The sequence below is a fragment of the Hemiscyllium ocellatum genome, chromosome 28, assembly GCF_020745735.1.
Source record: "Hemiscyllium ocellatum isolate sHemOce1 chromosome 28, sHemOce1.pat.X.cur, whole genome shotgun sequence".
NCBI lineage: Eukaryota > Metazoa > Chordata > Chondrichthyes > Orectolobiformes > Hemiscylliidae > Hemiscyllium > Hemiscyllium ocellatum.
The window spans coordinates 20,429,891-20,454,468 of record NC_083428.1 but is presented as its reverse complement, the minus strand read 5'-3'; the positions used below and the strand labels follow the sequence as shown (position 1 = coordinate 20,454,468).

Genomic DNA, 24,578 nt, shown 5'->3' with positions numbered 1-24,578 from the left:
TCTAAATTCGGTGTCTTCCAATCCTGCTCACAGCCACCCGACGAAGGAGCAGCGCTCTGAAAGCTAGTGCTTCCAAATAAACTTGGGTGGGCTACAACCGGCCTCATTATCTAACTCAACCTTGAATGTATTATCAGAGTTTGGTTGCCTAAGAGGAGGAAGGTTTATTGCTTCAGCTTCCCCTTCGGGTAAAAAATGAGGTCTGCAGATGCTGGAGATCACAGTTGATGCGTTGCTGGTTAAAGCACAGCAGGTCAGGCAGCATCCAAGGAATAGGAAATTCGACGTTTCGGGCATAAGCCCTTCATCAGGAATGAGGAGAGGGTGGCAGGCAGGTTAAGATAAAAGGTAGGGAGGAGGGACTTGGGGGAGGGGCGATGGAGATGTGATAGGTGGAAGGAGGTCAAGGTGAGGGTGATAGGCTGGAGTGGGGTGGGGGCGGAGAGGTTAGGAAGAAGATTGCAGGTTAGGAGGGCGGTGCTGAGTTGAGGGAACTGACTGAGACAAGGTGGGGGGAGGGGAAATGAGGAAACTGGAGAAATCTGAGTTCATCCCTTGTGGTTGGAGGGTTCCCAGGCAGAAGATGAGGCGTTCTTCCCCTTGTGGTTGGAGGGTTCCCAGGTGGAAGATGAGGCGTTCTTCCCCAAGAGGTCATTGGGGATGGTGTGTGTGCAAACAGGAATATGTTGTTGAAACAACCAGATCAGCCACTGGACAGCAGAAGAGATTCAATACATTTTTAAACTTTGTCCACTACATCCCAACATCAGCCCCTCCCCATTATAAATAAAGGAATCACTGCCAAACATGTAGCTATTTTCAGTTCCAAAAAAAACTAGCCAGCGTAAAAACAACTTAATCACTTTTAAATAAAAAAAATTGCACGTGTACAGGGCAAGAGAAATCCCCAGATTGGTAACATTCTTAAGGTTGCATATTTGAAACCAATTCACTGGGAAAGAAACTTAGGAGCATTGCAGAATTAAAGATCACCGTGGTCGTGGGCGGCACAGTGGTTAGCACTGCTGCCTCACAGTCCCAGAGACCTGGGTTCAATTCCCGCCTCAGTAACTGACTGTGTGGAGCTTGCATGTTCTCCACGTGGATTTCCTCCGGGTGCTCCGGTTTCCTCCCACAGTCCAAAGATGTGCAGATCAGGTGAAGTGGCCATGCTAAATTGCCCGTAGTGTTAGGTAAGGGGTAAATATAGGGGTATGGGTGGGTTGCGCTTCGGTGGATCGGTGTGGACTTGTTGGGCCGAAGGGCCTGTTTCCACACTGTAAGTAATCTAAACTAATCTAAAAAAATTGCCCGGTGGTTGAGCATTTCTAGATGCCAGACATGACCAGTTTTGGTTAACCAAAAGCTCTGGTTAAGTCACATATATCATACTGCACTTAGTTTAAGTCACCACACTTCAGGAGAATTCCTTCAAGGAACAAGTATGATGGGATTTACAGTTTGATCAAGAAATGTGACCAGAAAAAAAAAAGTGAGGGGGAGAAAACAATAATTTGGATTAGATTACTTACAGTGTGGAAACAGGCCCTTCAGCCCAACAAGTCCACACTGACCCGCCGAAGCGCAACCCACCCATACCCCTACATTTTACCCCTTACCTAACACTGAAAATCAGATGGATCTTGCTAGGGGCTATCTTGTGGCAGTGGTAGTGTCCCTACCCTTGAACAAAGAGGCAAAGCTTCAAGTCCCACCTGCTCCAGAGATATAAATAATGTTTCTGAACAGGTTGATTAGAAAACCAGGTTTGAAAACTATTAAAGAAACTTGCATGCTGAGAGGAAACAGGATGAAGGATGGGACTAAGAATTGCTGTATAAAAATCCAGCATGGCCCAAAGGTTCCGTCAAAATAAACGACTGTGGAAGTTGAAATTCTGAGCTTGAAATAAAGTTTAATTTTATATGGTATTAATTATATGAGAAAGCAATTGAGAGTTTCCTGTCATCCACAACATTATGAAAATAGCAAAAAAAAGTAACTTTGATCCTGGTGAGAACAGCTGGATCAACAGCATCTCAAAAGCAAATCTAAGCAAAAAGAAATCACAATTCATAGTTATTAAAAGTATTGTTTCTTAAAACAAGCCACATGAAAAGAATGGGACTTTGGATGAGCCAATTGAAACAGAAAGGAATGGGGGTATTACCTAGTATGTGAAGCCTATACTTGGTGAAGCTAGCAGCAAAGCCTGGGATGGTGGTGTGGATGGAGCTCCTAATGAGGCAGAGACTGGGCATGGAACTGTTCCATTGGGGAGGAGGGGTGCGAAGAGAGAAGAAGGAGAAAGAGGGGAGGAGAGAAGAGAAGAGGTGTGGGAAGCGCATTAAAAACCAAGATTTTTAAACATCCTCTAAGGTTAGCTCAATATACTGCTTACAGGATCCTCCATCTTCAACATTAACAAAGGGCCACTGCTGAGATAAAGAGCTTGTATTAAGATGACAGGTTGAGCCAAATTCATTGCAGTTTAGAAAAACAAAACGTTGAAACAAGATTTGGAGGGAGCTTGGCTGGAGAACTGCTGAGACAACATTCCAGCTCAAGCAGTAAAGCAAAGCTGGAGGCAGCGTTTAAAACTAAGGGCTCTCCTATTTAAGGAGCATGAAAATAAATTTCTTCTCCAACAGCAGTTAGTATTTGTAATTATTTTCCTCAGTGAGGCTAGCTCACTGTCTAATTTAACCTTGAACATTAGAGTTTGGTTGCCGAGGGAGAGGGAGGTTTATTGCTTCCCTTTCCCCAAGGGGTTAGTGGGGATGCAAACAGGAATATGGAGTAGAGACATAACCAGATCAACTATGATCTTATTGAACAGCAGGAGATTCAAGAGATTGAGTCATTTATGTCTTCTTTGCTTTCTCACAAACTTTTGATTTCATGTTCTAAATACTACACAGTCCGAGACTGTACTTTGAAGGGAGTGATCAGTTTTTGCTTAAACTGTAAAGAAGTTTTAGAAAATGAGAGAACTTTGATCTGCAAACTATTAACCAGTTGTTGCAATGTTTTAAAGTTGTCTAAAGACATTAAGTGATCTACCAATCTAAACTGCATCATGCTCAGTCACAGGCCACTACTCAAACAGTGCAAAAGTCCCATGCCCAGTCTCTGCCTCATTAGCAGCTCAATCCACACCACTATCCCAGGCTTTGCTGCTAGCTTTGCCAAGTATATGCTTCCACATACTAGGTAAAACTCTATTCCATTCCTGTTCCAAGTCCAACATCTTGCCTTGTCCCATTTCATCAGACTGTGTATTCTCACAAACTGACTTACAGCTTCCTTTCTTAAGATCCTGGACAATTCTCCCAGTTGAAGGCTTAGGCTGACAAATGCATGATGTTGAAACACATTCAGGGATATCAAGTTTCGCTTGTTTGCGATGAATATTGCAAGCAGCTCAAAAAGGAGAGGCTTGGAATACAAAGAAACAAGTTGCTAAAACACCAAGAGCGAGCATCTATTTAGTACTTACATCTTCGAATCTTGATTGGCCAAATTCGGGTCGCTGCTAAAGAAATCAATGCTACACAGGCAATGCCACCAGTCACTAATGCCATCACCAAGTGGTAGAATGGACCACACTGTGGACAACAGCTTTCAGTCCTAGACAAAATTAAAAAAAGGAGGAAAAGAAACAAGTTTTCTAGATTTTTAAAAAAAAGTCTGGGAGATAAGTTGGCCCTAACTGTCAGAGCACCTCATCAAGTCATGAAACAATCTCACAGATATACCTGCTTCTACTGAAGTTAAGAGTAACAGTGAAATAAAACAAGAACTGCAGATGCTGGCATTCTGAAACAAAGATTGCTGATGAAACTCCAGTGTGCCAGCATCTGGGAGAAGAAAAATGCAGAGTTAGTGTTTCAAATCCAAGTCACCAGAACTCAAAAGATGAACTATTTTCTTCCCACAGATGCTGCCACACCTGCTGGGTCTTGTCAGCAGGTTCTGTTTTTGTTGAAGAGGATCAGCCTTTAGCTGCTTCAGGTGAAAGAGACCTAACGAATGGGGATAGATTGGAATTATTGTACATCCAAGCCTTTCACGCAGGTAGTACATTGCCAATCTTTCCAGAAAAAGGAAATTTTAAATTTAAAAACATATTCAATGTTTTCTAAAGAGTTACAATCCTACATGTTGCAGCTGCGCAGGGACATTGGAGGAGTTACTTTTGCAAATCTATTTCAATTCTGGTCTCTCTGCTACAACAAAGAGACCGTTAAGCCTGAAAGGGTGCAAAAAAGATTTACAAGGATGTTGCCAGCATTGGAGGGTTTGAGCTATTGGGAGAGGCTGAATAGATTGGGGCTATTTTCTTGGCGGTCGAGGGGTGATCTTATAGAAGTTGGTAAAATCGTAAAGGCCATGGGCAGAGTGAACAGCCAAGGTCTTTGCCCCAGGGTAGGGGAGTCCAAAAGTAGATGGCAGGGGTTTAAGGGGAGAGAGGGGACAGACACAAGGTGGGGGTCAGGGGTAACCAGTGTGTGCACACGTGTGTATGGAATGAGATCCTTGAGGTGGTGCTGAAGGCTGGTACAATTACAACATTTAAAGGCATCTAGATGATACATTAATAGGAAGGGCAGAGGGGGATATGGGCCAAAGTCTGGTAAATGGGACTAGATTACTTTGGATATCTGGTTGGCATGGATGAGTTGGATGAAAAAGGGCCCGTTTCTATGCTGTATATCTAACACTATTTGGGCCTTTTGCTCATGCTTTCTCAGAAACGGGCGCTGGATTTTCCTGGACTTCTCTACCCTCCGTGCATCTGCAGGGCTTTAAAAGCAGATGCAGGATAAATTCAGGGTTTTTTTTGGTGCTTTATTTGAGTAATTATGAAAAGTTGAGCAGCATAAAATATTATCATTTTATATCTCAGACATATTTTTCTATATAGTTTATACACTTGTGGTTAAGTATTCCAATGTTATCCCAGATACACCTCAAGCCCAAGCATTTCAGACCAAAGAAAGTGTGATTATAGTAGAACATTTGGGTGATAGAACTTATTATTGGAGAGTGTAGTGCTGGAAAAGCACCGTGGTCAGGCAGCATCTGAGGAGCAGGAGAATCGATGTTTCAGGCATGAGCCCCTCATCAGGAATTAAATTCCTAGACTTGAAAGACCTTAAGTCCAAATCAAAAAATGACTTACTTGCAGGGGTGAAGACTCTGGATGATGATCACTCCAAGGCCATTGGCAACTTTATCTGTGAAACTCATGGAACCATAGACAAAGGCCCCACTTTGCTGGAGAAAAGGTTTAAAAAAAAAAATCATGTTTATAAATTTCCAAAATAAATTAAGAACCCCATGCACGTAAAAGGCTCTGTAGAAATGTCTAGTTTTGATATCTAAGCTTAATTTGTTGATATGACAAATCCCCTGGATTCCTTTATTTAAGGAGCATTGTTCATGGGATCGTTGGCAGAGCCTGCATTTATTGCCCATCCCCAAATGCCCAGAGGACAGTTAATAGCCAACAAATTGCTCTGAGTGGGGTCACAGGTACACCAGAGCCAATAAAGATAGAAGAGTTCCCTCCATATAAAAGATAGAGAACGCGCATTAAACGAATGGAATTTTGTTCCAATTGACAGTGGTGACATGGGTTGCCATTGGCCAAGCTTGGAGTTTGAATTTCATCATCTTCCACAAAAATTAGCGACGGATTCTGGATCACTAATCCCAGATGGCTCATCAAGTGTAGACATTAAGTGATAGCAAAAAAGAGGCAGCTATCAAATACCTTGCCTGCAACCACCAGTTACTCAACTTGATCATAAGTCAGAACATCTTAACAGCTTGTTTCATTCACCATTGAAGTAAATAGGAATAATATTGGCAAGGGTTACCAAGATTACTGACATACCAAGTTACCAAAAGAGTTAAATGAACAAAGATCAAGAGGCACAAAACAGTTCATACAAAGTGCTATTTATATTGGACAGCTATCACAACATTTAAATGATAAACTTCTTAAAATGCTCAAAGGAACCCCCCTTCCTCAACAACAGATTAAATCAGAGAAGTAGTTAAATTTGTGATTGATTGTTATTTAAAATATTATTAATGAAAGCAGACTGGGGAATGACTAGAATTGATCTGTGACTAAGGTTTGGAAAACTGAATGGCTTTTAGGCAATGCTCCAATGAAAGTTGAGCTAGACTTCAACTTCATGGACTCGAAATTTCAAATAATGCTGATCTTGTCGAGCCCATATCCTGTGCGTTGTCCCCTGTATGGCTTATTCGGTTTAAAGGTTTTGTTTCCACCCTATGATCTGCCTGTACTGCTTGCAAACAAAGGTTTTCACTGTATTTAGGTGTGCCTGACAATAAGTCAAATCATAAGCAAAGCTGCAAAAATGCTGCAAGTATTGGCATTTTCTAGTTCCAAGGTTTCCCATGCGTTTTCCTTCTAATCTGAATGTGATTATGAACCAAGCAACACAACTAACAGCAACTCATTCCTTACTTTCAAACTGGAAACAGACCATCACGTTTCCCTCTAATCCACTGGATAAGAAGTGCCAGAATATATGGACACAGAGAGGAGGATGGCCTCCTGATCCCAGCGATCAATCTATTTCAGGGGCTTCCTGATTTCCAAATGGGATCACATTCAGGGGTGTAATTTTAAAGACTTATGAACCTTTTATAATACAATAAAATACAGCACAGGAACAGGCCTTTTGGCTGACCAAGCCGGTGTCAATTCCCAATGCTTGTTTAAGCTCATTACTAATTCACCATATGTGGTTTCTATCCTTTGGTTCACATCCCATTCAGTGTCTATCAAGACTTGACTTAAAACATGGTCAGTGGTGGAAACTGGGCACGAATGTGTGTCCCAGGCATGTACCACCCCAAAAAAAAAGTTTCCCTGCACTTTTCCCTTTCTCACTTGCGCCTTCTTGTACTTGACCTTTCCACTCTGGGTTCTAACAGCTGCTTTACTTTGTCGACTTGCAAACGGACTCCAGAACCCAATCACAACCCAGGGACTGCCTGCACTCTTCAATTAGAGTGGGAATAGAGTAGAATTAGCTATTAAAGCTCATTTTCTGAGTTAAAAAGCAACTGACTAGAGATGCTCGAGACCTGAAATGAAACAAAATCAAGAGAAACTCAACAGCAGCTGTGGAGAGAGAAACAGTTTTAATGTTCAAGTTCAATGTGACTTCAGACTTCGAGGAAGGAAAAAAATTGAAAAGTTATATCAGACTTGAAACATCAACAGTTTCTCTCTCCACATGCTGCCCGATCTCAGTTTACCCAGCACTTTTTTTCTTCATTTTCAAAGTTATCATCAGAACAAAATCACAAACAGGGAGTGAGCAAACTACTGATACTTATAGGACCAGAGGAAAAATTCACAGCGTTCAGCGGTGATACAATATCCCCACACTGATCCAGACAATCAAATCTTGAAAGAGAAGACTTCTTTTGGGAATCATACACTTTGACAACTTTCCCCAAACAGCACCCATACAATTCATAAAGTTTGACACTAATCTCTCTTCTTACAGTGTTTTTTCCGATGAGATCAGTCGTCATGGCAAGAGAGGTCACTAGAATTGTGGTAGAGCCAGCACCGAGAAGGACTGCTGCTCCAAAGATGCTCTTCTCTAGTTGAAAAAACCAGACCCAATAAGCGAATACCAGGATCAATGCAAGTCCAAAAAAGTAGGTCATCTATATATAAAAAAAAAACAAAAAAAAAGGTTACCAGCTGCTGGGAGAAAAAGGGACAGATGACAGTAGCATAAGAGGAATTTCTGATGGAAAATGGGATAAATGTCTATAGGAGCTGGTGGGAAAATGGAGTGGAGACCAGGATAAAAATCAGCCATCGTGTTAAATGGCAAAGCAGGTTTGAAGGGCTGAATTGCCTACTCTTGCTCCTAGTTCATAATGTTATTCCTGTTAAACAGCTCACCATTTGGGAAAAGACTAGTGCATACCAAAGGGTGCCCCTGGACAACGTTTTGATGTACTATTTCTGAGCACAAGCTCTGGCACAACCAATGCAACACAGTCCCGATTGCCTGTCCCTATTTCTCTCTTTTAGAGAAGTTCATTTAAGATTTAATCAGATTCATTTCAGCCAAAACAAACCATACAAAAACTACAAAAAGAAAGAAGCTGAAAAGCCATAAAAATATCCAGAAAAGTTAATCCATTTTGCTCTTTGCTTTGAGGAGAAAGTGAGGACTGCAGATCAGAGCTGAAAACGTGTTGCTGGAAAAGCGCAGCAGGTCAGGCAGCATCCAAGGAACAAGAGATCCAATGTTTCGGGCATAAGCCCTTCTTCAGGAATGAGGAAAGTGTGTCCAGCAGGCTAAGATAAAAAGGTAGGGAGAGGGACTTGGAGGGGCGTTGGAGATGCGATAGGTGTAAGGTGGTCAAGGTGAGGGTGATAGGCCAGAGTGGGGTGGGGGCGGAGAGGTCAGGAAGAAGATTGCAGGTTAAGAAGGCGGTGCTGATTTCGAGTGATTTGATTTCGGGCATAAGCTCTTTGTTTCCCCCAGTGAGCTTCTGTATAGTTTAAACCCTGTGCTGGGGAAATGATGAGTTAAACAACAATTAAAAAATGGGGACAAAGATATATCTGCAGCAAACATGAAATTTGAACGAGGTCAATGCTTGAACAAACAAAACTCAAAAGCACATACTGGAGCCCATAGAGAGGAGTCGAATGAGGCTCAAACTTTGAAACCTGAAATATTGACTAGGCTCTTTACAGAAACCCACACTGTTGCTCATCATCGCTGCAGGTTACAGAGCTTTCCAAAGAATTTCACCACAAGTGAAACAATATGTAGCAATATGATTCAAAGTGGTCAGTAGAGAATTCACTGAGCACTACATGTTTTTCTCTCACTATTTTACTCCAGGTGGAGAGCAATTTCCACCACAATCTTGAATAATCAGATTCATTTACAATTTATTAGTAAAACAGTTACTAATAGAGTAACTTTCAGAGCATCTGCTCCTGATCTGGATTAATTCCAGTGTTTTGTCCCATCGAATTTCAAGATAATTATTAAGGTTGTCATTTTGGAGAAGAGTTGTAGCACAGGTTATAAGTTTGCTTGTTGAGCTGGTAGATTTGTTCTCAGGCGTTTCATCACCATACTACCTAACATCAGCAATCAGCCTCCAATGAAGCGCTGATGTTCTGTCCTGCTTGCTACGTGTGTGTCTTGGTCTGTTGTGGTGAGTGGCATCACTTCCAGTTCTTTTTGAGAGGTTGGTAAATGGGATCCAAATCAATATGTAGGATAGTGGAGTTCTGGTTTAAATGCCAGGCCTCAAGGGATTCCTGTGCGTCTTTGTTTAACCTATCCCAGGATGGATGTATTGTTCCAGTTGAACTAGTGTCCCTCTTGATCTGTGTGTGTGGATATTAATGATAGTTGGTCATGTCTTTTGGTGGCTAGTTGATGCTCATGTATCCTGGTGGCTAGTTTCCTGCCAGTCTGTCCAATGTAATGTTTGTTGTAGTCCTTGCAGGGTATTTTGTATGACTTCTGTTCTGCTGGTTGTTGGTTCAGGTTGGGATGTGGTACAACAGAGTACATGGAGGTACTGAGACACTAGTGCTGGGCATAGGTCTAATTGGCTAAAATGATCTGTTGTAAAAATTATGTTGATTCTTTGAATTATGTATTTAACAATTTTATGTTCAGTCATTTCAAAGCATGCAAACAAAGAAGGTTCCAATTTTTCTTTTGAAGATACCATCAGATGCCCTTTATGTAAATAGGATGGCATCCAAATAAATGCAGAATTAGAAAACAAGGCATTATTTTATTCTAAAAGCCTTTTTAAACTGTTTCCCTTGGAAATAAATAGATCACTGCAGCACCTCGAACAACTCAAACCTTTGAAGCAGAACGCTCACAGAAGCTAATTGCACTTACATTTCTGCCAAACCATTTATTCACAGGTTTCATGAGGAATGACGACAGAAATCCACTGATGTACATCACGAGAGGGATCATGGCAATATAGTTCTGCAAAAGAAAAGCTCAAATAAAACTCTGCATTCAATACAGCCACCACTTCTAAAGAAAAATGTCTACTGGAAACAATGCAGCTCTCAAAATCCAAATCTGATGTTTTCCCCCCCCCAAGGCCATCTCTCTACCACTGAAGGAAGACCCCAATGAATTGACAATAACAAAACTCAGTTTTTCTCTCCACCAAGATGTGCGACACAATTCTGCGCCACAAAATGTCGTACGCAGTTGTCTTTTCCCTTCTCCAGCTCACTTAAAATAGGGCCACACGGTGGCACCTTGACAGACAGCCATCACATGGAAACTCCCAATGGAAAGGAATGGCAAGATTTAAAGAGGCACAGCACTTTCTCTGACCATAGGTGGCACCAAATATCAAATGTTTTCACTCCAAACTACCAATGGTTGTTTGCAAGCAAAGCAAATAAAACTATATTTAGAGGCTGGAATTAACACTTAAAGAAATCCCACAAATAAAAGAGTAAATCACTAGCCAAGTAGTTTGAGGTGAAAAAAAAACAGCTGGTCATCCAGAGGTATCCAGGTCAGTCATCAACTTTGTATTCCTGCCACTTTGAGGAGCCAAACAATTATTACTTCACACATCACAGATCCCTGAGGGAAAAAAATACCACCACCTGTTCAGAAAATCTTTCCAGTAGCACACATGTGCTCACCAGAACATACCTTTGGAAGCTTCAGAGTGTAGGTTACATACATGGCAATGTAGGTCTGAGAGAGGTTGATGATCAGTCGAGTGCACATATACAAAATTGCCACCTTTCAAACAAAGAGAATTTAGTCAAACAAAGTGTTTAGATCACCTGTAAGCAACTTCAGGCAATTGCTTAAAAAGTAACACACTAGGACCGGTTGCAAAAACGTACAAAATAATTATTGCTCTCATACTAACATTTGTTCTTGGTCTGCTGCAGCCCTCTGGCCAAAGCCCAATGGACATTAGAGGTGGTGCTGTTCCGGAGTTCAACCTCAAAGCAGGAGTGTTGTCCTCCATTTTGATTATACCCTCTCTTCCCCCAGCCCTCTGAGTCTTGTTTGCATAGGCTTGCTGTCAGCAAAGCTAACAGATGTTTGCTTTCCTAATATTCACACCACCATTAACCTTTATCATCCTTCTAACATTATTAGGTTTATTTTACCCTATGCATCCTTCGTTCTGTTCCTTCACCTTCGTCAAAAAGTGTTAAAAATCATTTTACTCTCCCTTTTGGATACCAAAGAGTAGTCATTGGATTCCAAACATTAACTGTTTCCCCTCCACGGACACTGCCAGCTCGGAGATTATTCCATTTTTTTTGTTTCAAAAGGCCTATAATTCTGATGCATTTGAAAAATTAGAGAAAAATGAAAACTATTGAAATAGAGCAGAAAGGAGAGAGGGGATGAAAAGTTAAAAAGGGGAAAACAAACAGCACAGCCAAGAGCAACAACTTTTTTCATAGCTTGAGGGGATCTAAAAAACAAAAACTGCACAGGATTGAACATCTATCACATGTTCACTTAAATAAGGCTGGACTAATTCTGGTATAATCTGCGGTGTCAGAGCCAGTTTCTCCTTGTTGAACAAAGCACACAATCAGAGTAGGGTCCTCGGCGATTTTGTTGAGGGAAGATTCTGCTCACATTACAATAAAGTCAATAACTACTAAATGATAAGCAAAGATTTAAAAATGATTGAGCCTTTAATGAGTGCATGTAATGGCCCACTTTTACTCACTGAATTAACATCTATGCCAGCCTTCAATTTTAATGCCAATGTTGCAGAGGATGAACCCGTGTTAATTAAAAGCAAAACATCCAGAAAAAGGTCACCTCACCATCTGTTACAAGTGAAAGAAAACTCCTAACTTACACTACTTTAAAAAAACAATTTTCCTAACAGAACACTAAACAAAACATTAACAAATCCAAGCCCCCTTTTTCTTAATTACTATTAAAAGCCAACTCTATGAAAATGCTGCTTCAAAAACACAATTATTAAACATTACAGTAACTTAGTCTCAAGTCCACACAGTCTCAGTCCTCTGTTGTCTTCAATCTCCGGTCAGCTGATCTCCCTGGGTCATCTTTTACTTTTTATTGCTTTTACAGGAAAGGTACCTTTTGATAGGGAGAGTGCCTTATTTCTTCAAGAGCAAGATATCTGACAGGCAATTAGTTCTCCGGCAGCTGCCCTGACCGATTTTCAAAATGCCCTGGTTTTATACCCCAAACTTCGTACCTGGTCACTGGTCTAATTTTGTCAACACAATAAATTTAAACTCAATTGGGTTTTCATATCCTGGGCATAATTTAAACTAATTAGTTAAATCTGAATGGTCATTGAAAAACACCAACCAAAAAACTCATGTACCAATTCAACAGCAGTTTGCTATGTATATCTATTTTGGAACAGCTCTTAGTTGTTCTGTTCTGTGGCTGGACTTTAAGAAAGTGTTTTCTGAATATTTCAAGTGAACATATACTCATTCGACTTTATAACACTTGAAGGGAGGAATATCAATACTGCCTCAAACGAGGTCTATATAAGACACAAGGTTGGATTAATGTCACTCAATTGGTTAGACTGCGCTCCGCAGGACCAAAACGATCTTCAACTACAATGACCTTCCTTCCATCAGATGGTCAGAAGTAGGGATGGATCTTGTGTAATTGTCAGTGAACAGCACCGTTTACAACTCAAATAGTGAAAGAGACCAGAATCAAACACCCCAAAAAGTGGACAGTATCTGTACTTGGGCTAATAAGTCGCAAGTAACACATGGACTGCACAAGTTGGCAGTGACAGTGACAGACAATCTCCAAGAAGGTACTGTCACAACTATCAACCCTTAACATTCTATAGTGTTACCCTCACTAACTTCATCCTGGGCATTATCTTGGACCGTCCTATGAATACATTTTAAGGCGAGTTGTGTTGTTCTGTACAAAATGTTAAGCTGCCTGGTGGTGCATTTGGACTAATATTTTCAGGGATGCAATTAGGGAGACAGCAACAGAAAAATCAAAGCCAAATCCCTTTCATTTTCTCTTGTTTCAGGAGGAACAGCAGGATCTTCTGCAGAATGCAGTAAGCCAATGCAGCTCACCACTAAACCTTCCTGACCTCTGTGCTTTCCAGCAGGAGAAGCCGTCAAAAAGAGACGCTTTGATCAGAAACTCCACAAATTGGAGGAAATATATCCCTCCCAGATTGTCGAGAGTTGAACATGGAGAACTCGACATCCTCAATATATTCAGTTTCTAAAACCTATTCCACAGCTGCTGATCAACAAGATTTATAAAGCTAAGTTCACTATTGTTCACTACATTTTAATAGTGGATGGGAATTCTTTTGCCCAACTTAATTGGCTATTACAAAAATCATTTTTCTCGTGAGTTTTTGATATCCAATTCTGAAATCCCCTGTCAAATCAATTTATGGTTTTGATGGTGTCAAAATTTCAAACTTCCAAATGTTCAGATCATCTGACACAGTTTTCTTAATTGTGGTCAAATGCAAAGTTCCTGTGGAGCCACCGAATCAGAACTCAATAACCATTGGGCACAATTTACAGAAGACAGAACTACTGATATTTGCAGCACTAAAGGAGATCACAGAACAACCAACCCTTTCCTTGTTGCATCTTGTGCTTCAATATTTGTCCAATTATCTTTAAATAAAACTGCAATAAGTGGGATGAATAGGGAAAATGGCTGTCACAGGCTAAGAGGTTACATGATGCATAAGTAAGGAAAATGGAGAGAGATTGGGACAGAATGGGAAAAGGCTCTTGCACATTCTAAGATGAATGTCACCACAGCTCCATGTGATTTAAGGTCTCTCTCACCGATTGTTTAATAGCATCCTCCTTACTGGTGGGGATCTAAAAGGCCTGGTTGATCTAATGGGCTAGAGAAAAACTCTCCTAGACCAATGAGAAGAGGTAATTATCCTAAACAGGATGTAGTTTATTGTTTAATAGCAGCTAGGTAAGAGGAGTTCCATTGATATGAAACAGTAACTGAAACAATGTCAGGTCCTACTTCAAGAACTAACGAGTCCTTCCACCACAAGTCCATGTGACAAAATGCAAGGACAATGCTGAACAATTCATGCTGTAGATCCTGTGCCCAAAGTATTCAAACAGCTGGAGAATGCCTTGACCATCCTCTGATACCAAGTAAAATACTTTTTTAAAAATTCCAGCAGTTACAATCAGCACTTTCAACACTCGTCAAATTGAAGGAGCATGCATTCAGCATAATTTCATGCCTATTGACCAACCTTCTAAATCTTCCCTTACTTCAAGTGAGAACATGTCTGCTGTACCACACCACTTACATGATAGAAAGATGCTTCCTTCAGCCAATGTTTCCACTGCAGCAATGGCTGGCTGTGGCTTTTATTGGAATCATTGATGAGTGGAGTCTGCTCAGCAACAACAAGTTCCTCTTCACTTTTCACCTTCTCCCGTGTTCCGATATGGAACACCACTGAAGATACAAATCCAATGCCAATAACAATCAGAGCTAATGTCTGAAAAGAAAAAGGTTGAAGTAGCCATCAGTAAAGAATCCCCCTACCAACATTACCTTCCAACCCTCAAAGAACAAAATCCATTAAAAAAAAGTGAAGGATGAAAGTAAAACATGGTCATGATAAATATACCCAATCAGTATTTAAAAATTCAATACAATGGTTACCAATCTCCTTGATCAGTTTGGTCCAAAATTCCATTATCTTCATTAAAACCGAGAAGTAGTGAAGCTCCCTTCACAGCATGGGATTCCTCAACATTTCCACTAGAGATCCTCCACATTCATTATTACAATATAGTATGGGAGGCAAGAGGTGGGCAGCAATTTTGGAATACAAGGAGTTTGAGAAATGGAGAGAGAGTGGAAGCTTCCAAAATGACAATTAAAAATCACGAGGAAAACAGATTTTAAAGAAAAGGCAAACTTCCCTATTCGAAGACGGCGGGGGGGGGGGGGGGGGGGGGGGGGGGGGGGGGGGGGGGGGGCGGGGGTGGTGTAGAGGTAGAGGAAAGAGAGAAGAGAGAGAGAAGAGGGGAGAGGAGGTGGGGGGGTGCAGGTAATCCACTCAATATCAGGAGCTACAGTTCCTTTTTAGAAAAAGTAATAAACCAAAAGAATTCACTTCCCTGTCAAGATATGAAGGTAGAAGACAGGCCAAGGAAAGACTTAACTTTTAATCGTGCAGAAATTTGGTAATTATTTTCAACTCAAGATTTATGACATTGCCAAGACAGGTGGGATTCTAGTCCAGACTTGGTCCATACTACCACTGCATCATAAGACCTAGCTGAGATTAAAGCTTCTTGTTTGTGGCTTGTACGCTCAGTCAGTTTGGTGGTCTGTGGTTCCTAGTCAGTTGACTTGACTGTGCAAAATTCACCAGTACAAAACACCACAATGATGTAACAATTCTATGAGATTTAAATTAACTACACTGGTGACGCAGAGACAGAGACACAACTTTGTCTGGTGTGTTATCAGATGGTAGCAGGTCTGCAATGGTCCATTAGGAGGATCTTATGACAAGAGTTGGATATATTTTCAAAGCCATGTTGGTCTCATACCACGATCATCAGCAAATCTCCAATAAAACTTTGTTCTGACATTTGCTTAACAGATCAGCACTAACATACTGCACTTCATCTCGGGTCAGCCTGAGGGACAGGAGGAGAGAGGAAAGTGACTGTTATATGTACCATGATATCAACAGCAGAGTGCGGCATCAAGGAGCCACAGTAAACCGACCCTGGGGTGGGGCAAGAGAGCAGAATGAGAAGAGCAATGGGGGATTGAAAATCAGGAGAGAAGGGGGACAGATAGTGGTGGGGGTGGAAGAGAGGGTCTGGGGTAAGGGAAGAAGAGAAGGTGGTGGTGGAGAAAGAGAAAGTCGAAATCTAGAAGTTTAGAACAATGATTGGAGAAAAGGAAATTGTTGTTATGATTTGTAAAGAAAAAGTAGAATGAAAACGAATTTGGATTTTATTGGTGACCAAAATTTTAGAAATATACCCCCAGTAAAGAACTCAAAAAGACAAAACAAATTATAACACTATCAGAAGGAATCTGAACAAAATGTTCACAAAGACAATTTTGAATTCAAGTGGTTGAGTAGCTTAGCACTGACTAACGAAGACCATTTCATCCTCAAATGTTTGCTGCTGAATTAGAAAAGACTATTATTCAGGGATCAAACCCTGTCACAACAATAGCTTGCCCGCTCGGCCTGATATTAATGCTTTCTTCCACGCAGTCAAAACAGTTGCTGGAAGCGTGAGAATTTCTCCTAGATTGGTCAACTCAGATTTTCACTCTGCAATACAAGAATCTGAGGCAACCATTTAGCCCCTTGAACCTGCTCCATCAGGTACATGCCTGGACTGACATTCCTCACATCCATATCCCTACCCTTTTCCCCCCGTATTGATCAAAGATTCTATCTCAGCTTTAAAATTCACGCAAGTACTCTGCCCCAAGGAGCCTCAGAAGAAATTGCCCCTCATCTCAATCCCAAATTGATCCCCTTTGAGATTATGCCCACTGGCCCTGGACACTCCCATGAAGAGAAACATCCTCTCAGCATGTACCCTGTAAAGCAACGGAAGAATCCTATACATGTTTCAATGAACTTAACTCTCATTCTAAAACTCTAGGGAGTAGAATCCCAACCTGTTTAGTCTACCCATAAGACAATCTCTCCATATTTGGGTCAAGTCTAGTGAATCTTCTCCAAACTGCCTCCAGTGAGGCATAGGAACAGGAACAGGCCCTTCAGCCTGCTTTACCACTCCAGATCACAACACATCCTCATACCTCTTGAGGTGTTTAATATATAGAAAATCTACTGGTTTCTTGAATATTCTCAAATCAGAACTTCTTTCATAGTACCTTGGGGTAGAACATGGCAAAAAATTTCAACCCCACCCCCCTTCCAGTTTTAAAAACAAACTTGCCCCCCCTCTGGTTCAGATCCCACCCAAACTGGAGAGGGAGAAATAAAAATGGTGGGCACCTATGGTAGTTGGTCAAAACATCATCCAACAAAACAAGGACACAGTTTAGCTGTTGCTTACCCTGAATAAGGGAATATCTTGTTTTCCCAAACTGTTATCAACATCTGGATCTGAGTGAGCAGCTTGAAAGTGAAACAACAACCACGCAATCCCAAAAACTGCTATATTGGCTACAACAGTAAAAGCATTCCTGTGGATACAAATAACATTGGTTTCTACAGGTTAGACTTCTACAGGAGTAAGATTCACATAGTTATCTCCTGCAAATATATTCATTGAGCATGCTCCTGATCCCTACATCAGAGTCAACCTGAACTATGGATTAGCTTCTGTTGAATGCTGCTGGGCAACTTTCTCGTGGGTGTTATTCCAGCAGAGAGGAAGCAGTATTGCTCCAACTGTGTTCTGTGATGAATTAGTTAATATTAGCAGCTGACTGAAGTCTCCTTTTTATAAAGGATGCAAGATTATTTCGGATTTCTTGCAAGCAAGCTCAAGTAGGATTTTGTTTTTTAAAAAAGGGAATAAAAGATACGAAGAACAACAAACATCAAAAATACAAATTGGGTTGAATGAGCAGAAGGCAGCTTGTGCAATGTATAAACACTAGCATCTACCAGAGACTGTATGGTCTTTTTCCTCTATTGTCCACACTAATTTCAGATGGCACCAATGGCAGTTGGTTTCTAGATCCTCTGTCATTTGGATAGCTATTTTCAGGTTTCTAAATCAATAATTTAGAATTAATCATACCTCAAGAATACTCATTAACTGTTCACATAATCTTATTTAGAATACACCCTTTACAACTCACATCATTCTCAAGCACCATCGCACAGCCAGAATGGAAAAGTTATTGGTTGAATTGATATCTATTGCAGCTGACTCTTTTCCCTTTGTTTCCAAGATAGCTATGGAATATTTCCCAATGACATCTGGACCTCAATGCTTGGATTCGTGGTAATTCCTCAATTACAAAAAAACAGAAAAGTGCAGTCCAAATACGTCATTTTGCCGCATTTCCCCAGCTACTGCCTGATTAATCAGAACAATTAACCTGATTTTAAATAATATTGATGACTGGTAATTTGAGCTAGCAGCAAAAAGTCACTGAAGACACAGACAACTGTTAAAAAAAACAGACAGCAAGAAATGGTTTGTTTTACCTAAAAGCAGTGAGCTCAACCCTCTCATGGTCATTCAAGGTAAGCTCTGGTATCAAGGAGAGGTGGGAGATCTGTGTCGCAGCCCACCCAAACTGGAATACAACAATAAATGGAACGAAGTAAATGAGCTCAACCCACTGTGGAACGTTTTCACTGCTGCCCACGGGAGGGTTAAAAATAAAAGGGAAGGATAGGAGGACGCTGGTGCTTCCTGTAAAAATAAGAGAGTGGTTAAATACTCCTTTAAAACACAACATCTTCAAAACACCGCAGTTTAGCTGAAAACGTGGATGTTAAGCTTAAAAACAGTGTAGGTTCTCAGTGTTCCTATGTTCAGCTCTCTGCAGAGATGGGTAGAGAACTGAACGAAAATCTAACACTTGGGGAGACATTTCTGCTTGGCTCCAGTTGGAGGACAGAACTGAACAGCTTGAACGCTGATGCCTCTGCAAATGGCTGGTTCATTTCTAGTATGGGAAAAAAAGTGTGCAAATAGATCAGAAGGAACTGGGGGGGGGGGGGGGGGGGGGGGGGGGGGGGGAGGGGGGGTGCATCTGGATTGGAGAAAATTACTTGAAAGACTAGGGGCTAATTATATTTTTAAATGTTCCTTTGGAGAAGATGAAGAGTTTAAAGATTAAGTTGCGCTCACCACTAACATTTTTCTTCAATGCTTTTCGTATCATATAGCAACAGTACAACACTAATGGTGTCTCACGATTTTGCTGCCTTGTGATCCGATAATTATAAGTTACTATGAATTTTCAATTGGGCTCGAGTCATGCAAGGATCCAGAGGACCCATGATCAGTGACAAGAATGTTCTGGATGGATATGCTCATTAGTGAGTGACGGTCAATGAAGACTTACAAATGAAGTCCAATCCAAGAGACTCATTCCAAACACTTGCTCAACAACCTTCTTTTACACAGCTCAGCTTCACTGAGAACCTGGTGAACACGTATTTTCTGGTTAAAAACTGCACAGCAGATCTGCTCATTAACAGCCCATACGGAAGGAGAAACAAAAGACAATGTAAGCAATTATACTAAAACAGGTCTACAACATAACGTCCTTGGTTTAACACAAGCGTAAACATTACATTAGACAAAAATGATGGCGACGATGTCCCTTGCAGCAATCTAGAAATGCATTAAACGAGCGAAGTACAAACCATCCTGATTTGATCATATGCCTCCATTCCTTCACGGTTGATGGATCAACATCCTGGAAATTCACAATGCATCATTGTGAAGGAGTCAGCATGTGAATTGTATCTATTCAAGGCAGTCCATTACCACCACCAAGTCAACACCACTGGGCTAATAAGCATGCCATTTTGATGGCGCTTTCAGTTGTAACCTTAAAATTAAGGTTAAGAGACTAGCAATTGAGACAAACATCAGGACCAAGTCATGGGAACACAATTTAAGAAATAAACACAGCTAATGCATTTTGGTCTGTACACCGACAATCTTACAGAATAAACCTGTGCCCAAAATCCATTTGTCCATTCCCATCCCCGCTAGTTAGCCTAAGCCACTATTTTTATACTGTTAATCAATTTGGAGGTTGTATTCTTGTTGTCTCAGTACACAAGTTGTAAGCATTAAGAGCTAGTTAAAAAGAACTGATTAATATTTAGGCACACAAATATTTTTTAAAAATCAATGTGTTGTGAAACATCCCAAGAGTTGTAGATTTGTCTCCATTTCATGTGCTGGAGACACGCAACAAGTGTGTTTCATGATGCACTACGGTTATGGTTAGGTGAATAGTATGGTTTGTAAGGAAGTGTGCTCACACAGACATGTATGGGGAGGGGATGAAAGAAAAAAAATGTCTGCATAATTGTGTTTTTTTAAAAATACGTGCTACACAAAGTCTCAAGATGTCCCAATGTTCTTTTCAGCCAGTTTTTGGAATATAGGTACTGTAAAAGTAGAGAAAGAGAAAACATGGATAAAATTCCAAAATATTTTTAACTCAGAGCTAGGAGATTCTAGCCACACCAAAATATGCGATGGACACAAAAGAAACATTTGGCAGATGCAGCCATTTTAAACAGGAAACCCCTTACATGAAGCACATTATCCATCTTGCAGAAGTATAATTACTCAACAAGAAACTATCAATACTTAGTGCAAAGCTCTGTAGCCCAAGCTTGTAATTCTGGCATGAATTAAACACATTGCATTAAAAATACTGCAGATGTTGGAAACCAGAAATTACTGGAAAAATTCAGGTCTGGCAGCATGGAGAGAAAGAGTTAACGTTTTGGGTCAATACGTTTTGAAGAGTCGCCACTGGACCAGAAATGTTAACTCGCATCACAAACAGTACCACACCTGCTGAGTAGTCCCATCTTACACCACTTCTAAGTTGGCAGCTCCTGCACTCTGTCCACTTGCTGTTAAATCCAGATTTATCCCAGAAATAGTAAATGATGAGAGTACTCAGTTGTAAGCCTAACAAAGTTCCCTATTTGCACCATAACATTCCCTACTTCAGCTCAACTATTGTCAAAACCTGCAATGCTTTGACTATTTCCACATTAGACCATCCAGCACACTCCTGGCCAGCATCTCAAATCAAGATTAGAGAGAATTGAACATCATCCAAAACTCTGCTGGTGATGTCCCAACCCAGAGTTCCCAGTTATCTGTCCTCTCTGCTTTTCAATGTAAATTGGCTCCCAAGCAGCCCAGATCCAAAATTCACATCACTGCTGGCTTTTCAACTTCCTCAATTTTCTCCCATATAGTCTTCTATTTAATTACCAGCTCCATAACCCTCAAATATGGAAACTCTCCCAATTCTGAAAGTGCAGATGAAGAGGACATTTTCTCTATGCCTTCAGCTGCCTGGACATTCAGCTCAAACATCACCTCACGTATCCCTTTTAACTGCTCCTCAAAATCTAGCTTTTCAACTAAGCCTTCAATGGGTGGTTCAGTTCCATTGCTTTATAAAGCAAGAGAAAGTACTTACGACATTATATTGAAAAGCACTATAGAAATATAAAATCAGTAGTGTTCTAGTAAGGTGGAGGTAGTTTAGACATAAAAAAAAATACAAAGAAATCCCAGTTTCTTTTTCCTTCCAAAGAAGTGTTTGGTTGCTCAACAATCCGGGAAAGAGGAAACTACAAGAACTGACCAGAATCCGGACATTTAAAGTGAAGGGACAGAGGATATTTCCGAGTTCAATATACAAGAATTTCTTGCTGTAATTAATATAACAATTCCCAGTGACTTTAATTTTCAGCAAGTATTTAGAACAGTCAGATCAAAAGATTCCTATGCAAAACCAGGATTCCAGTTAGGAAATGGAAAAGAGGTACATATTGGCATGGATATAGAGTTGGTGGGCTAATCAGAGAGGGAGGGTCATGAAATGGATCAATTTAGGTTGGCAGCATATGATGGACAGTGGGTCACAGGGATTAGTATTGGGCCTCAACTATAATGATTTGATGCAGGGATCCAAATGCATGGTGCTACATTTTCAGATGAAACCAAGATAGGATGGAAAGTGAACTGTGAAGGGGACACAAGGAGTATGCAAAAAAATACAGACAGGCACATTATGAATACAGTAGCTGTTTAGATAAGGTTCACTTGGCTGATATCTGGAATGGGGGTAGAATTTTAAATTAGGGTATTCACAGGCTCTGGCCATCAGGTGCTCAGGCTACCATTTATTGCCCATTACTAAATTACCCTGATACTATGCAAGTTGTTAGGCTATTTCAGAAGGCTGCTATGAGTCAACCTCATTTCTGTGGATTGAGTGTCATGGACAGGCCAAACTAGTTAGGGTTGGCAGATGTCCTCCCTCAGAGGATATTAGTGAACTAGTTTTGTGCTTTTTAAAAAAAAACACGTATGGGGGTTTCCATTAGACTAGCTGTCCCAGATGGATTACTGAATTGAAATTTCAGTATCTGTCATGGTGGGATTTGAACCCACCGCCCTACAACAGTAGCCTGGGGCTTGAGTTTTGTCCATTGATATTACCTCTACTAATAAGGAAAGGCTGGGCCTACGTCAACTGAAGGTCAGAAGAGTCCGGAGTGATCTTAGTGAAATGCAAGATTGAGGGGTTTGGACAGGGTGGATGCTTAAAAAAATGTTGTTATTTCCATAAGGGAAAGGAGAGAACTAGAGGACACTTTACAAATGAAGGGATCACCCATTTAAAGATAGGCAGAGGAGGAGGAATTTCTTTGGAACTCTCCTCTACAGAGGACAAATGGGAGGCAAGATTGTTAAATGCTTTTAAAAGGTAGAGGCAAATAGATTCTCCCATGAACAAGGAGCTCAAAGATTACTGAAAGTACACTGGAATGTCGAGTTTTGGCCACATCAGATCAAAATCTTGTTGAATGGCAGAATAGACTGAAGGGGCAGGATGGTCGAGTCCTGCTGCTCATTCACATTTCTCAACAGTTCAGAAACATGTGTCACCTTCTATTTGGGAGGTTTGCTACTTTGTTTTCCAACTGGTTTTTAAACCAAAAGTCAACTAAATTTAAATGAATGTATGGAAATCATTAAATCCTTCCCACACTTTCAGCAATAGTTGTAAGTGTGGTTTCTGCAACTTCTAACTTGCTAAGATGCCCAGAAACAACCATTTTTAGTGAAAGTATGATGTGGCTGACAGGAAATGCTTTAAAATTTATTTCATTACTTAGTATTTACAACGGAAGTGAATGCGTTGTGATACCAAGCTATACAGATTAGAAAAGCTCCAGCGTCAAAGCATATGCCAAGTTAACTATTCGCTGATTGCACAATGTAGTTTAGTGTTATGGCTGAGATAACAACAGCAATTATACAACAGTCTTAAAAGGGGAAAAGAAAAGCAAAGAATTTGGGCTGGCAACAAGGCAGGAGGTTACAAAGAAAAGGATACAAATTAAGAAGAGGGATATGAGACAAATATCAACTTTGCACCTTGTAAGCAGGGAGCCTGTGGAAATCCAGTGACAAAGGGTGCTGCAAGACTGCACAATCCAAACATTGGGAAATGCAACCTTCCAAGGCCTTTGAAAAAAAACCAAGAAGTTTGGTGCACCAATGTTCAAAACAAAGGAGAAACAGAACTAACTTCTGCATAGATTCCCTGCTAGCAGGACAGGGACATAGCTAACTTTTTAATCTTCTAGGAGACACCTGCAATATCATTTGCGTCTTTGCTTTGATGATCTGACTGTTGCGAAATCCACACAGCAATACAACAGTAGGGCACTTTCTGAAGTATCTGCTTAAGGTAACCCTAAAGCTTTGAGTAACGAGGAGCACAAATTTCTTTTGACTGGGGAAAGAATAGCCCATTCTCTTACTAAACGCAAGATCTCATAATATGCAACCTTAGAGATTCTCAACACGTACAGAATAGCACAGAGGTCGTTCTGGCTTACGCACACTTTTTGTCAGCACAAATTGGCGATTTTCTATAGCTGGTTTTCAAGGCATGAGACTGCAGAGAAACAACTGTCAGGTTATAGCAGAACAAACTGTATAAATCCAACTTTTATTTCTTGATTATGGCTTTTTTTAAAACGAAATGTTCCCATCATACAAAAGATAAAACTGAAGTACAAGCCACAATCTATTCCCCTTTGTCCAGATTACAAAAATTACTTTTTCTGGTTTAGAGCTTCCATTAAGGAACACCAACTTAAAATCATTTAAACATTGACTGAATAAATATACTAACTAGCAAATACACTAACCTACTCTGGAGCATCAATCAGAGGCTCTCAAGCCATGGCCACTACTCAGACACACCCTCCAAATGTGGGTCCTCGAGAAACTTAAGATATCAAGGCGCTACAGTTTCTAACTGCATCAAACCAACCTCCAGATTGGCTCAACTCTTACTGACCAGTAGCACGTATTTGAGTCGCCTGCTGGCCCCTCACTTCTTACTCCCGAGCCAGCAATTCATTTGCAAAAGTTCAATGATAAAAACTACACAAGGGACAATTTAAAATAAGCATTTCACTGCTTCAGAGCTAGTAAATCAGTAACCAGGCTCCCAACATTTCCACCTATACTCGGATGGCATATGGCAACCAATCTGAACCATCAAGCTGCCTGCCATAAAACAAAAGGGTGGAAAGCATTCAGTGCTTTGATAAATACATCACTACTTTCTTCAGTTCGGAATGTTTTGGTCTAGTCTCAAATGAGCCGAGCAGGATGAACATTGACCACAACACACGTATGCTCAAAGATATAGCCATTTTCTGACTATCTTAATTCAGTTTCATAAAAGGTTACCAACTGTACA

General features: G+C 40.7%; 1 protein-coding gene across 2 annotated transcripts in view; it reads right to left on the bottom strand.

Moving 5' to 3' along the window:
• The window catches only part of mfsd12a (major facilitator superfamily domain containing 12a), a 47,481-nt gene that overhangs the window by 10,525 nt on the left and 12,378 nt on the right, over nucleotides 1–24,578 (bottom strand). For both annotated transcript variants that reach the window (XM_060846149.1, XM_060846150.1), the window contains exons 2-9: nucleotides 18,277–18,487; nucleotides 17,171–17,300; nucleotides 14,404–14,598; nucleotides 10,746–10,838; nucleotides 9,960–10,052; nucleotides 7,561–7,728; nucleotides 5,186–5,280; nucleotides 3,500–3,630 (exon numbers count right to left, since the gene is read on the bottom strand). In XM_060846149.1, the coding sequence (XP_060702132.1) occupies nucleotides 3,500–3,630; nucleotides 5,186–5,280; nucleotides 7,561–7,728; nucleotides 9,960–10,052; nucleotides 10,746–10,838; nucleotides 14,404–14,598; nucleotides 17,171–17,300; nucleotides 18,277–18,487 (1,116 nt within the window). The remainder of the gene's footprint in view (nucleotides 1–3,499; nucleotides 3,631–5,185; nucleotides 5,281–7,560; nucleotides 7,729–9,959; nucleotides 10,053–10,745; nucleotides 10,839–14,403; nucleotides 14,599–17,170; nucleotides 17,301–18,276; nucleotides 18,488–24,578) is intronic.